The sequence below is a fragment of the Hylobates moloch genome, unplaced genomic scaffold (assembly GCF_009828535.3).
Source record: "Hylobates moloch isolate HMO894 unplaced genomic scaffold, HMol_V3 SCAFFOLD_1, whole genome shotgun sequence".
Classification (NCBI taxonomy): domain Eukaryota; kingdom Metazoa; phylum Chordata; class Mammalia; order Primates; family Hylobatidae; genus Hylobates; species Hylobates moloch.
Window position 1 is genome coordinate 188903276 of NW_026652276.1, and position 14373 is coordinate 188917648.

A 14373-nucleotide genomic window follows, 5' to 3' on the forward strand; every position below is an offset into this window, starting at 1 on the left:
TGTAAAGTGAATAAGTATTTATTTAGAGTGCTCCACACTGTGCTAAGTTCTCTAAAGGACTTAAACGTGTGCAAATGCATGCTGTGAGTCCTCATAAAACTTGCTATCTGGTTAGAAAAGGCATATCAGCCAAGTGGCAATACAAGAACTTCAGAGAAAGGGCTTTGAGTGAGGCTAGAAAAGGAGCCCTCGGGTTATAGGAAAAGGTTAGGTTTGGGAGAGAGATGACAATTTTAAAGTAGGCAGGACCACAGGAGTGACGGTTCAGAAGGAGAATGCAGGTGTAACTTACACAGTGGAATAATAGTGAGGTCTTGAAGGATTCCTGTGATATCTCACTCTTCTCAAAGCTCTTTCACTCGAATTAGCTCTGTAACTCTAGGAGGGAGACCAGGTATATTTATTAGCATTTTACAGCTAAAGGAAATGAGGACATGAAATTCAGGCAGGCTGTGAATCGCCTAAGGTCATGCAGGGGACAAACCATGCTCTTCGCATTTATCACCTGATCCTTGGTCCACTGTGCCTATGCAGCAGGGCATAAAGGACAATTTTAGCAGTTTGGCGAGGAGTTGGGGTACCCGCAAAGAGACTAATGAGGATGCTGGTTCAGCTGCTGTAGCAAAGGCCAAAGTCACAGGCACCTAAGGAGATGCGTGCTTTTCTTTATGTGCAAGTTTAAGCTGGTCGTTAGTCCAAAGGAGTCAGACACACACAGTTTTAATCCACAAGGGCATTGTGCCTCCCCACATCTAGTTGCCCCCTTCTCTGTACCTGTGGAGGCTGATCTACATGGGAACATCACCCCAGGCCCTTGGTTTAGCCAATGGGAGCCACCAGTAAGAGACTGGACAGGTAGGAGAGTGACATCAGGGCGTGCAAGCCCCAATGTCCTCTGCAGGGTTGTCATGGCTGGTTGTATCCCTTGTCCAAAGATCACAGCTCCTGTTAAGAGGCTCTCCTGGCCAGGCGCGGTGGCTCATGCCTGTAGTCCCAGCACTTTGGGAGGCCGAGGCAGGTGGATCACGAGGTCGGGAGATCAAGACCATCCTGGCTAACACGGTGAAACCCTGTCTCTACTAAAAATACAAAAAATTAGCTGGGCGTAGTGGCACGTGCCTGTATCCTTGAACCTAGGAGGCAGAGGTTGCAGTGAGCCAAGATCGTGCCACTGCACTCCAGCCTGGGCGACAGAGTGAGACTCCGTCTCAAAAACAGAAACAAAAAAGAGGCCCTCCTACACAGCCTGCCTTCAATTGTCACCCTCTCACTTTACCCCTCAAACCAAGGGTGGGTATGTCCCCTGCCTGGTGCTGGCTCTGGGATGCTGTACTATCTTTTATGGCTTTCCTCCACCCTACCCATATTTTTGTAAATAGCCCCCTTATTGAACTGCCCCAGGTGTGTCCCCTGTTTCCTGGTAGGACCCTTACTGGTACAGTCAACCAGGGACCTAAGTTTCTTCCACCTTCTTTCACAGTATTATCTTCATGTGCATGGGGATAGCCGGCTCACCATATTCCCACCCAATTGAAGGTAGTGGGGAAACAAATGGAGGGTGTTTTTGTTTGATCTTGTTGCTGTAACAAATATCCACATACTTAGTGGCTTTAAATGACATAAATTTATCTCATGGTTCTGTAGGTTAAAAGTCCAATTCAGGGCTAAAATCAAGGTTTTGGCATAGTTGTATTCCTTCCAGGAGGCTCTAAGGAAGCATCTCCTTCCTTGCTTTTTCCAGCTTCTAGGGACAACTTACCTTCCTCAGCTCTCGGCCCCTTTCTTCATGTTCAAAGCCAGCAACGTCAGGTCAATCCTCCCGTGCCGCTGTCTCTCTGACTCTTCTCCTGCCTTCTCTTCCACTTGAGAGAACGCTTGTAATTACACCGGGCCCATGTGGAAAATCCAGCATCCTCTCCCCATCTCAAAGCCAGTTGATGAAGACCTTCATTCTGTCAACTTTCCCTTTGCCATGTAATGTAATATATTCACAGGTTCTGGAGATTAGGAGGTGGGCGTCTTTTGGGGGCCATAATTCTGCCTCTCCCACAAACAAAAAACAACTTCCTTTTAGGGTTGTGCCCTGGAAGTTGCACGCAACATTGACACTCATCTCCTGTTGGCCAGAATTTAGTCACATGGTCACATCAAACTGCAAGGGAGGTTGAAATACAGTCTCTCTCACTAGGCAGCTGTGTGCCTGGTTAAAACGTGGAGAAGTCCTATTACCAAAAGGAAGAAGGGGTAGAATGGATGTCAGATAGCAATTTCCAGCCTGAGCTTCATAAGGCTCATGTGTTCTTGCCAGGGTCTGCTTTCAGCTTTCTTTCCCTTCATTGTGCCACGTCAGTGCTTCTGCCTAATTGTTTTCACCTGTTGGGTCTGAGCTGTCCTTCATCTGGGATTGGTTTCTAATCTGGGAAAAGAGACAAGATAGTCTCCTTTAATGGGCCACACCAGCTACCTCATGGCAACTTGCTTTCTGATCTTCATATTGATTTTCTGATGTGGCTAGCTGGGTTCCAAATACTTCTACCTGGTCTCTGGGGTTCAAACGTGAGCTCTCTGACTCCTCCCCTCACTCATCCCCTACTCTGAGATACGCAGATTCCATCCTGACTTCTCCACGCTGGTCCCTCACACACCTTATCAGATCTCCTAGTGTTGGGGAGATGTCATTTTCAGTCAACTCAAATTAAGAAAATGATTAGATTAGTGCTGTAAGCCCAGCACTTTGGGAGGCTGAGGTGGGCAGATCACAAGGTCAGGAGTTCAAAACCAGCCTGGCCAACATGGTGAAACCCCGTCTCTACTAAAAATTCAAAATTAGCCAGGCATGGTGGTGCATGCCTGTAATCCCAGCTACTCGGGAGGCTAAGCCAGGAGAATCGTTTGAACCCGGGAGGTGGAGATGGCAGTGAGCCGAGATCGTGCCACTGCACTCCAGCCTGAGCAACAGAGCAAGACTCCATCTCAAAAAAAAAAAAGAAAAGAAAAAAGTATGCATGTTGTTGCATATAAATATTATCAACTGACTACATATAGGTTCTTTACACCATTTAATTCTTTTTATTTATTTATTTTGGCTACTCACATTAAATCCTCTTAGATGGGAGGCAGAGCTGTGCCTTCTACAACGAAAGCTGATGGAAGCTCCTATAGGCAGAATACACGGATCTGAAACCAAGAGTGGAAATACATGATACTGATCACAATTATATCCGAATGACTCACAAGCAAAAGGTTCCTTTTTGTACCTGTGACTTTGGGCCCTAGTCTCTAAGGAAGTGTGTTTTTACTCGATAATATAATGGTTGTTCCACTGAATTAGAATATGTACCAATACCCAGCTATTTCAAGCTCTTCACTAAAGGATAAACTGGCAAAAAAGGGGGGTGTATAATTTTGGTTGGTGTAATTGATCCTGACAAAGATAAATAGAGCTGCTTGTTCACAGTGGCAATGGAGGGATGTAACTAGGACCAGAGGGACCATGGAAGGAGCAGTAGAGAAAGCAGGTCTTAAATCCCAGCGAAAGCCTCCTGAGTGGTTACAAAGACAAAGTCTACATCCTCAATCTGTGTTTCTCAATATGCTATGTTTTGTGTGTATTTATATTTCTAATTATCAAATATATTTCATTTCATTTTTATCTCCCTTTCCTCCCTCAGTAGTCTATATTTGGTATTTGTTGGTTAACTTTACAATTTTGATTATAAGTTGCAGTATTTTCAGAAGGAATTGTCAGCTGAAGTGCAGAAGAAGTGGACCTCAGCTGGAGGCCAAGGTTTCAGAGCTGGATGCACTTGGTGAGTGATAAGACTGTGGGTTGGTTTCCCTTGAAGACAATGTGGGTGTGCTTTCATTTGGCTGAGTGCTATATTTTTTTTGGTGGAAGCACTTATTTTTACTTTAGAAGGGAAAATGGGGGACGGGTGTGGTGGCTCATGTCTGTAATCCCAGCACTTTGGGAGACTGAGGCAGGCGGGTCACCTGAGTTCGGGAGTTTGAGACCAGCCTGACCAACATGGAGAAACTGTGTCTCTACTAAAAATACAAAATTAGCCGGGCATGGTGGCACATGTCTGTAATCTCAGCTACTCGGGAGGCTGAGGCAGGAGAATTGCATGAACCCGGGAGGCTGAGGTTGCGGTGAGCCAAGATCGCACTATTGCACTCCAGCCTGGGCAACAAGAGCAAAACTTCGTCTCAAAAAAAAAAAAAAAAAAAGTAAAATGGGATGAAGAATGTATTACGATATTTGGAAGTCAAAGAGATTGACTTTATTCATATTGATTACATTTAATAGAAATTTGTAATTTTTTTGATACCTTGCATCAAAATCCTTCCTCTCTTGGAGGATTACAAAGATAAGTAGAGGAAAAACTCCTCTTCTACTACCAAAGTCAAAGGGAATAGATATTCTCTCTACTTAGTCAATATGGTACCGAGGGCACATGAAGAGGCCCGGCCAACTGGATTACTTCTTCCAGGGTTGCCGAGTACTGAGAGAGTGACACAAGACAGAGAGACAGTTGCAAGTCACTGGGATGGTGGTGAGTGTCCAGGGAGGAGAGCATTGGCCTCCTAAGCTGAGTGTACTGAGGTGTGGTCTTGGAAATATTGCCAGATGCATAGTTGTCCTTAGTTGCATTTTCTCCAGCCATTTCTTTTTGTGTGCTGTCAGACATCCTTTGAATAAATTCCTTTCCTCCTTAATAAGCTACTGCTGGTTTTCAGTGATTGCATCCAAGAACTCAGACTGGTAAAACCCTAATGTTTAATTGGTTTATTGTTAGTTACTTAGCTTCTTTGCATTTTTAATATAAGATGTGCTTCAATGAATTAGCCACAAAGCTTTTCCCTCCGTCTTTAAGATTATTTTCTTAACATACAGGTTCCACAGTGGAATTACTGAGTTTTATAATAGCTCATGATACACACTGTCAAATTGTTAATACTTTAAAATGTAAAGAGACACTGTTTCACTGAAACTTGCATTGGTCACATCTTGAACAACTGATACAGCAAGTAATACAAGTTAGAATGATTTATCTGGCATTACTGAGGAATGAGATTTTTCACATATATAGATTTTTTTTTAGATAACTAAAGTCTCAATGCTGGATATGTGAACCATTGTAATTATATACTTCAAGAGAGCTTTCTGGGGTGGTCCTTCCTGTAGAAAAGTTTCTATTCTTCAGGATCTCTAGGGAAATAGATTCTGCAATTTTCTTTAACAGCCAACATTTTAAGAATTTTCATATTTATGTATAATTCTAAAGCCCTTTTGTTGAATTTTTAAATCTTTTCTTTTCTTTTTTTTCTTTTTTTGAGACAGGGTCTTGCTCTGTCCCCCAGGCTAGAGTGCAGTGGCTTGATCTCGGCTCACTGCGACCTCTTCCTCCTGGATTTAAGCTATTCTCCTGCCTCAGCCTCTGAATAGCTGGGATTACAGGCGTGCACCACCATGCCCAGCTAATTTTTTTGTATTTTTAGTAGAGACAAGGTTCCACCACATTGGCCAGGCTGGTCTCGAACTCCTGACGTCAGATGATCCGCCTTCCTCGGCATCCCAAAGTGCTGGGATTATAGGCATGAGCCACCACGCTTGGCTTTAAATCCATTTTTTATGAGTCAGTCCTTAATGGAAATGCTCCAGCAGATCTTCCTTTTTCATTTATCAATGTTGATGTATATTATTTCTTATTCAAAAATGTGAAACCAAACTCCCTTAAAATAATCTTTCTGAAGGATCGCTTTCATGAACAGAAGCAATTTGCTCTATTAGAAATCATACATGCAAAAAAAGTTAGCATGAAATCAGACTCATTTTGAAATGAGACAATCTGATCTTTTATACCAAACAATAAGAACATGATTGCTAGTCTTTTAAAAATAAGCAACACATTTTACAGCAAAAATGTCCACTGATAAATGAGGAGAAGTAGTTCAATATTTATCTTTTTGAATATTGTTCCAGTGCTACTTGGGGAAAACAGAATCCCCTGGTTGAGAATGAGTGTGTAGGAAAGTATGTATAAAAGCAAGTTGCATTTTGAATTGTATGCAGTTTATTCAGAAAAGCATAATTTTACAAATAAAAGCAAATCCAAATAAACATAAAATATAGGACAATCTAGTACATGCCATACATATGTATTCCATCCTAGTATTGGAGATACTTATTTAATGTTTAGGTTTATCTGACTGAAATGATTATTAGTAAGTAGAGTACTTACTTAAATTTCTACTTGTTATATGGAACCTGTTATTTTTAAGTTAGGAAAGAGAAAGGAAGGTAAGAGGAAAAGTTTCTGAAACCAGAGACAATCTCATTACTTTCCCCTTTCGATTATGAAGTGGCATTTTCCTGGTGACATTTCAACCTCCAGCCACACTGAGCAGGTGTGTAATAAGGACGGGGTGTGGGGAAGGAAGGTAGAAGACATTGTCAGTATTTCACAGGTTCAACAGAGCCCCAGGGGCTTGTACATCAGAAACCAGAAACGAAGGCACAAGCCTTTGCACTTTAACTCTGCCTAGCTATAGCACGTAGCATATTTTTTTTCTTGTTCAACAATTTCATTTTTAATGGCAACAACTTGATCTTCCAATATTCTCAGTTGATCAGCTTTTGCTTGTCTACTTAGATTCAAATCTTGGATTTTCCTTTCTAAATCTGAAAGAAGAAAATGAAAGAAATGATATATTTCTGTTTGATAGATTTCTCCTGGATATCCACATTATACCAAACATAGGGATTTATGCGCCTCTCAAAGATATATTTAGTTTTCTGTTTGGATTCAATGGATAAATCGTCTATTTTCATCAGGCTTCTCAAGGTTTTCACATAAATTAGAGCAAACTGACATTTTTGTCTAAAAACTTTTATATCTAAGGGCATTTATCAATGAGAGGCTGTAGTTTGTTCGAATTCGTTAGAAATGAAAAGACAGATAACATCCTTGATGGGGGGTGGAGCCAAGATGGCCGAATAGGAACAGCTCCGGTCTCCAGCTCCCAGCCCCAGCGACACAGAAGACGGGTGATTTCTGCATTTCTGCTTGAGGTACCGGTTTCATCTCACTAGGGAGTGCCTAACAGTGGGTGCAGGACAGTCGGTGAAGTGCACTGTGCGCGAGCCGAAGCAGGGCGAGGCATTGCCTCACTCGAGAAGCGCAAGGGGTCAGGGAGTTCCCTTTCCTAGTCAAAGAAAGGGGAAACAGACGGCACCTGGAATATCGGGTCAGTCCCATCCTAATACTGCGCTTTTCCAACGGGCCTGGAAAACGGCACACTAGGAGATTGTGTCCCGCACCTGGCTCGGAGGGTCCTATGCCCACGGAGTCTCGCTGATTGCTAGCACAGCAGTCTGAGATCAAGCTGCAAGGCGGCAGCGAGGCTGGGGGAGGGGCGCCCGCCATTGCCCAGGCTTGCTTAGGTAAACAAAGCAGCCAGGAAGCTCGAACTGGGTGGAGCCCACCACAGCTCAAGGAGGCCTGCCTGCCTCTGTAGGCTCCACCTCTGGGGGCAGGGCACAGACAAACAAAAACTCAGCAAGAACCTCCACAGACTTAAATGTCCCTGTCTGACTGACAGCTTTGAAGAGAGTAGTGGTTCTCCCAGCACGCAGCTGGAGATCTGAGAACGGACAGACTGCCTCCTAAAGTGGGTCCCTCACCCCTGAGCAGCCTAACTGGGAGGCACCCCCCCAGTAGGGACAGACTGACACCTCATTCAACCGGGTACTCCTCTGAGACAAAACTTTCAGACGAACTATCAGACAGCTGAATTTGTGGTCTCACGAAAATCCGCTGTTCTGCAGCCACCGCTGCTGACACCCAGCCAAACAGGGTCTGGAGTGGACCTCTAGTAAACTCCAACAGACCTGCAGCTGAGGGTCCTGTCTGGTAGAAGGAAAACTAACAAACAGAAAGGACATCCACACCAAAAACCCATCTGTACATCACCATCATCAAAGACAAAAAGTAGATAAAACCACAAAGATGGGGAAAAAACAGAGCAAAAAAACTGGAAACTCTAAAAAACAGAGCACCTCTCCTCCTCCAAAGGAACGCAGTTCCTCACCAGCAACGGAACAAAGCTGGATGGAGGATGACTTTGATGAGTTGAGAGAAGAAGGCTTCAGACGATCAAACTACTCTCAGCTACGAGAGGAAATTCAAAACAATAGCAAAGAAGTTAAAAACTTTGAAAAAAAATTAGAAGAATGGATAACTAGAATAACCAATGGAGAGAAGGGCTTAAAGGAGCTGATGGAGCTGAAAGCCAAGTTTCGAGAACTACACGAAGATTGCAAAAGCCTCAGTAGCAGATGCGATCAACTGGAAGAAAGGGTATCGCTGATGGAAGATGAAATGAATGAAATGAAGAGAGAAGGGAAGTTTAGAGAAAAAAGAATAAAAAGAAATGAACAAAGCCTCCAAGAAATTTGGGACTATGTGAAAAGACCAAACCTACGTCTGATTGGTGTACCTGAAAATGATGGGGAGAATGGAACCAAGTTGGAAAACACTCTTCAAGATATTATCCAGGAGAACTTCCCCAATCTAGCAAGGCAGGCCAGCATTCAGATTCAGGAAATACAGAGAACGCCACAAAGACACTCCTCGAGAAGGGCAACTCCAAGACACATAATTGTCAGATTCACCAAAGTTGAAATGAAGGAAAAAATGTTAAGGGCAGCCAGAGAGAAAGGTCGGGTTACCCACAAAGGGAAGCCCATCAGACTAACAGCTGATCTCTCAGCAGAAACTCTACAAGCCAGAAGAGAGTGGGGCCGATATTCAACATTCTTAAAGAATTTTCAACCCAGAATTTCCTATCCCGCCAAACTAAGCTTCATAAGTGAAGGAGAAATAAAATACTTTACAGACAAGCAAACGCTGAGTGATTTTGTCACCACCAGGCCTGCCCTAAAAGAGCTCCTGAAGGAAGCACTAAACATGGAAAGGAACAACCGGTACCAGCCACTGCAAAAACATGCCAAATTGTAAAGACCATCGAGGCTAGGAAGAAACTATAGCAACTAACGAGCAAAATAACCAACTAACATCATAATGACAGGATCAGATTCACACATAACAATATTAACGTTAAATGTAAATGGGCTAAATGCTCCAATCAAAAGACACAGACTGGCAAACTGGATAAGGAGTCAGGACCCATCAGTGTGCTGTATTCAGGAAACCCATCTCATGTGCAGAGACACACATAGACTCAAAATAAAGGGATGGAGGAAGATCTATCAAGCAACTGGAAAACAAAAAAAGGCAGGGGTTGCAATCCTAGTCTCTGATAAAATAGACTTTAAACCAACAAAGATCAAAAGAGACAAAGAAGGCCATTACATAATGGTAAAGGGATCAATTCAACAAGAAGAGCTAACTATCCTAAATATATATGCACCCAACACAGGAGCACCCAGATTCATAAAGCAAGTCCTCAGTGACCTACAAAGGGACTTAAACTCCCACACAATAATAATGGGAGATTTTAACACCCCACTGTCAGCATTAGACAGATCAACGAGACAGAAAGTTAACAAGGATATCCAGGAATTGAACTCAGCTCTACATAAAGTGGACCTAATAGACATCTACAGAACTCTCCACCCCAAGTCAACAGAATATACATTTTTTTCAGCACCACACCACACCTATTCCAAAATTGACCACATAGTTGGAAGTAAAGCTCTCCTCAGCAAATGTAAAAGAACAGAAATTATAACAAACTGTCTCTCAGACCACAGTGCAATCAAACTAGAACTCAGGATTAAGAAACTCACTCAAAACCGCTCAACTACATGGAAACTGAACAACCTGCTCCTGAATGACTATTGGGTACATAATGAAATGAAGGCAGAAATAAAGATGTTCTTTGAAACCAACGAGAACAAAGACACAACATACCAGAAACTCTGGGACACATTCAAAGCAGTGTGTAGAGGGAAATTTATAGCACTAAATGCCCACAAGAGAAAGCAGGAAAGATCCAAAATTGAAACCCTAACATCACAATTAAAAGAACTAGAAAAGCAAGAGCAAACACATTCAAAAGCTAGCAGAAGGCTAGAAATAACTAAAATCAGAGCAGAACTGAAGGAAATAGAGACACAAAAAACCCTTCAAAAAATTAATGAATCCAGGAGCTGGTTTTTTGAAAAGATCAACAAAATTGATGGACCGCTAGCAAGACTAATAAAGAAGAAAAGAGAGAAGAATCAAATAGATGCAATAAAAAACGAGAAAGGGGATATCACCACCGATCCCACAGAAATACAATCTACCATCAGAGAATACTACAAACACCTCTATGCAAATAAACTAGAAAATCTAGAAGAAATGGATAAATTCCTCGACAAATACACCCTCCCAAGACTAAACCAGGAAGAAGTTGAATCTCTGAATAGACCAATAACAGGTTCTGAAATTGTGGCAATAATCAATAGCTTACCAACCAAAAAGAGTCCAGGACCTGATGGATTCACAGCTGAATTCTACCAGAGGTACAAGGAGGAACTGGTACCATTCCTTCTGAAACTATTCCAATCGATAGAAAAAGAGGGAATCCTCCCTAACACATTTTATGAAGCCAGCATCGTCCTGATACCAAAACCTGGCAGAGACATAACCAAAAAAGAGAATTTCAGACCAATATCCTTGATGAACATTGATGCAAAAATCCTCAATAAAATACTGGCAAACCGAATCCAGCAGCACATCAAAGAGCTTATCCACCATGATCAAGTGGGCTTCATCCCTGGGATGCAAGGCTGGTTCAACATACGCAAATCAATAAATGTAATCCAGCATATAAACAGAACCAAAGACAAAAACCACATGATTATCTCAATAGATGCAGAAAAGGCCTTTGACAAAATTCAACATCTCTTCATGCTAAAAACTCTCAATAAATTAGGTATTGATGGGACGTATCTCAAAATAATAAGAGCTATCTATGACAAACCCACAGCCAATATCATACTGAATGGGCAAAAACTGGAAGCATCCCTCTGAAAACTGGCACAAGACAGGGATGCCCTCTCTCACCGCTCCTTTTCAACATAGTGCTGGAAGTTCTGGCCAGAGCAATCAGGCAGGAGAAGGAAATAAAGGGTATTCAATTAGGAAAAGAGGAAGTCAAATTGTCCCTGTTTGCAGATGACATGATTGTATATCTAGAAAACCCCATTGTCTCAGCCCAAAATCTCCTTAAGCTGATTAGCAACTTCAGCAAAGTCTCAGGATACAAAATTAATGTACAAAAATCACAAGCATTCTTGTACACCAATAACAGACAAACAGAGAACCAAATCATGAGTGAACTCCCATTCACAATTGCTTCAAAGAGAATAAAATACCTAGGAATCCAACTTACAAGGGATGTGAAGGACCTCTTCAAGGAGAACTACAAACCACTGCTCAATGAAATAAAAGAGGATACAAACAAATGGAAGAACATTCCATGCTCATGGGTTGGAAGAATCAATATCGTGAAAATGGCCATACTGCCCAAGGTAATTTATAGATTCAATGCCATCCCCATCAAGCTACCAATGACTTTCTTCACAGAATTGGAAAAAACTACTTTAAAGTTCATATGGAACCAAAAAAGAGCCCGCATCGCCAAGTCAATCCTAAGCCAAAAGAACAAAGCTGGAGGCATCACGCTACCTGACTTTAAACTATACTACAAAGCTACAATAACCAAAACAGCATGGTACTGGTACCACAACAGAGACATAGATCAATGGAACAGAACAGAGCCCTCAGAAATGATGCCGCATAGCTACAAGTATCTGATCTTTGACAAACCTGACAAAAACAAGAAATGGGGAAAGGATTCCCTATTTAATAAATGGTGCTGGGAAAACTGGCCAGCCATATGTAGAAAGCTGCAACTGGATCCCTTCCTTACATCTTATACAAAAATTAATTCAAGATGGATTAAAGACTTATATGTTAGACCTAAAACCATTAAAATCCTACAAGAAAACCTAGGCAATACCATTCAGGACATAGGCGTGGGCAAGGACTTCATGTCTAAAACACCAAAAGCAATGGCAACAAAAGCCAAAATTGACAAATGGGATCTCATTAAACTAAAGAGCTTCTGCACAGCAAAAGAAACTACCATCAGAGTGAACAGGCAACCTACAGAATGGGAGAAAATTTTTGCAACCTACTCATCTGACAAAGGGCTAATATCCAGAATCTACAATGAACTCAAACAAATTTACAAGAAAAAAACAAACAACCCCATCAAAAAGTGGGCAAAGGACATGAACAGACACTTCTCAAAAGAAGACATTTATGCAGCCAAAAAACACATGAAGAAATGCTCATCATCACTGGCCATCAGAGAAATGCAAATCAAAACCACAGTGAGATACCATCTCACACCAGTTAGATTGGCCATCATTAAAAAAATCAGGAAACAACAGGTGCTGGAGAGGATGTGGAGAAATAGGAACACTTTTACACTGTTGGTGGGACTGTAAACTAGTTCAACCATTGTGGAAGTCAGTGTGGCGATTCCTCAGGGATCTCGAACTAAAAATACCATTTGACCCAGCCATCCCATTACTGGGTATATACCCAAAGGACTATAAATCATGCTGCTGTAAAGACATATGCACACGTATGTTTATTGCGGCACCATTCACAATAGCAAAGAGTTGGAACCAACGCAAATGTCCAACAACGATAGACTGGATTAAGAAAATGTGGCACATATACACCATGGAATACTATGCAGCCATAAAAAATGATGAGTTCATGTCCTTTGTAGGGACATGGATGAAACTGGAAAACATCATTCTCAGTAAACTATCGCAAGAACAAAAAACCAAACACCGCATGTTCTCACTCATAGGTGGGAATTGAACAATGAGAACTCATGGACACAGGAAGGGGAACATCACACTCTGGGGAGTGTTGTGGGGTTGGGGGAGGGGGGAGGGACAGCATTAGGAGATACACCTAATGCCAAATGACGAGTTAATGGGTGCAGCACACCAACATGGCACATGGATACATATGTAACAAACCTGCACATTGTGCACATGTACCCTAAAACCCTAAAGTATATAAAAAAAAAAAAAAATCCTTGATGGGATTTGCTGAAGTGCTATATTTCCAAAGGTTTGTTCTTATTATTTTAGCTTCATTTTAAAACATGTTCTTTACTTTAGTGTTTTCCAGAAAAAGACTGACTTTCATGTGTTCATTCCTCCCTGCTGATATTGAAGTCCCTGAACAGTAACAGCTAAGTGATGCCTTTCTTGGCTTCACTCCTATCCATCCATCAATCCATTGATCCATCGACCCATCCATTGACCCATCCATCGATCCATTGATCCATCCATTCATCCATCCATCCATCCATCCACCCATCCATCCATCTGTCCGTCCATCCGTCCATCCATCCATCTATACATTCATTTATATATTCTTCATTCAACAAATATCTGGAAATTCTAGTAAACCTTAACAAGGAGCCCATATTAGTGGACACAAGAGGCATAGAGAGCTACAGTTAATAATGTGAGGCAGCATTTTGCAAAGAAACTCTGACATTAGAGTTTTTGCAAAACTTCTAAAAGAGGGAAGATAACTTCTAGAAGAGGGAAGGTAAATGTCTCACTTCATTTGGTCAGATCACACCTGAATACCGAGTTGGTTTGGAGTAATTGTCAAACTAACATGTGTTTAGAAAAAAGAATCAGATTGCTGAAGATACTTGAAACTGTCCTGTAAACAAACATTGAATTAACTGGTGATATTTCATATGAGGAAGGCAGATTCAGGGCGTGTGCCGTGGCTGTTTTCAAGTATCTGAAGGGCCAACCTAGGAAAGCAGAGTAAATGTGTTCTCTGTCACCCTGAGGAAATAAAATGGAAACTAGCAGGTGAAGCTCCATGAAGGAAGATTTTGTCTAAATATAAAAAACTCCCTAGGAGTCATGGCTGCTCAAAGATGAAAGAGCTGCTGTGGAAGGTGGTGAGTGTTCTGTCCCTTCTGTCTTTCTTTCTTTCTTTCTTTCTTTTTTTTTTTTGAGACAGAGTTTTGCTCTTGTTGCCCAAGCTGGAGTTCAATGGCATGATCTCAGCTCACTGCAACCTCCACCTCCTGGGTTCAAGCGATTCTCCTGCCTCAGCCTCCTGAGTAGCTGGGATTACAGGCATACGCCACGACGCCTGGCTAATTTTGTACTTTTAGTAGAGATGGGGTTTCTCCATGTTGGTCAGGCTGGTCTTGAATTCCCAACCTCAGGTGATCTGCCCGCCTCGGCCTCTCAAAGTGCTGGGATAACAGGCATGAATCACTGCGCCTGGCTGAAAC

At 42.1% G+C, this 14373-nt stretch overlaps 1 protein-coding gene across 1 annotated transcript in view; it reads right to left on the reverse strand.

The window, feature by feature from the left end:
- Positions 1 to 6059: 6059 nt before the first annotated feature.
- Positions 6060 to 14373, reverse strand: part of LAMB4 (laminin subunit beta 4) — a 112468-nt gene continuing 104154 nt past the window's right edge. Inside the window, exon 35 of the mRNA XM_032753495.2 lies at positions 6060 to 6685. Coding sequence (XP_032609386.1) covers positions 6546 to 6685 — 140 coding nt within the window. The 3' untranslated portion in view covers positions 6060 to 6545. The remainder of the gene's footprint in view (positions 6686 to 14373) is intronic.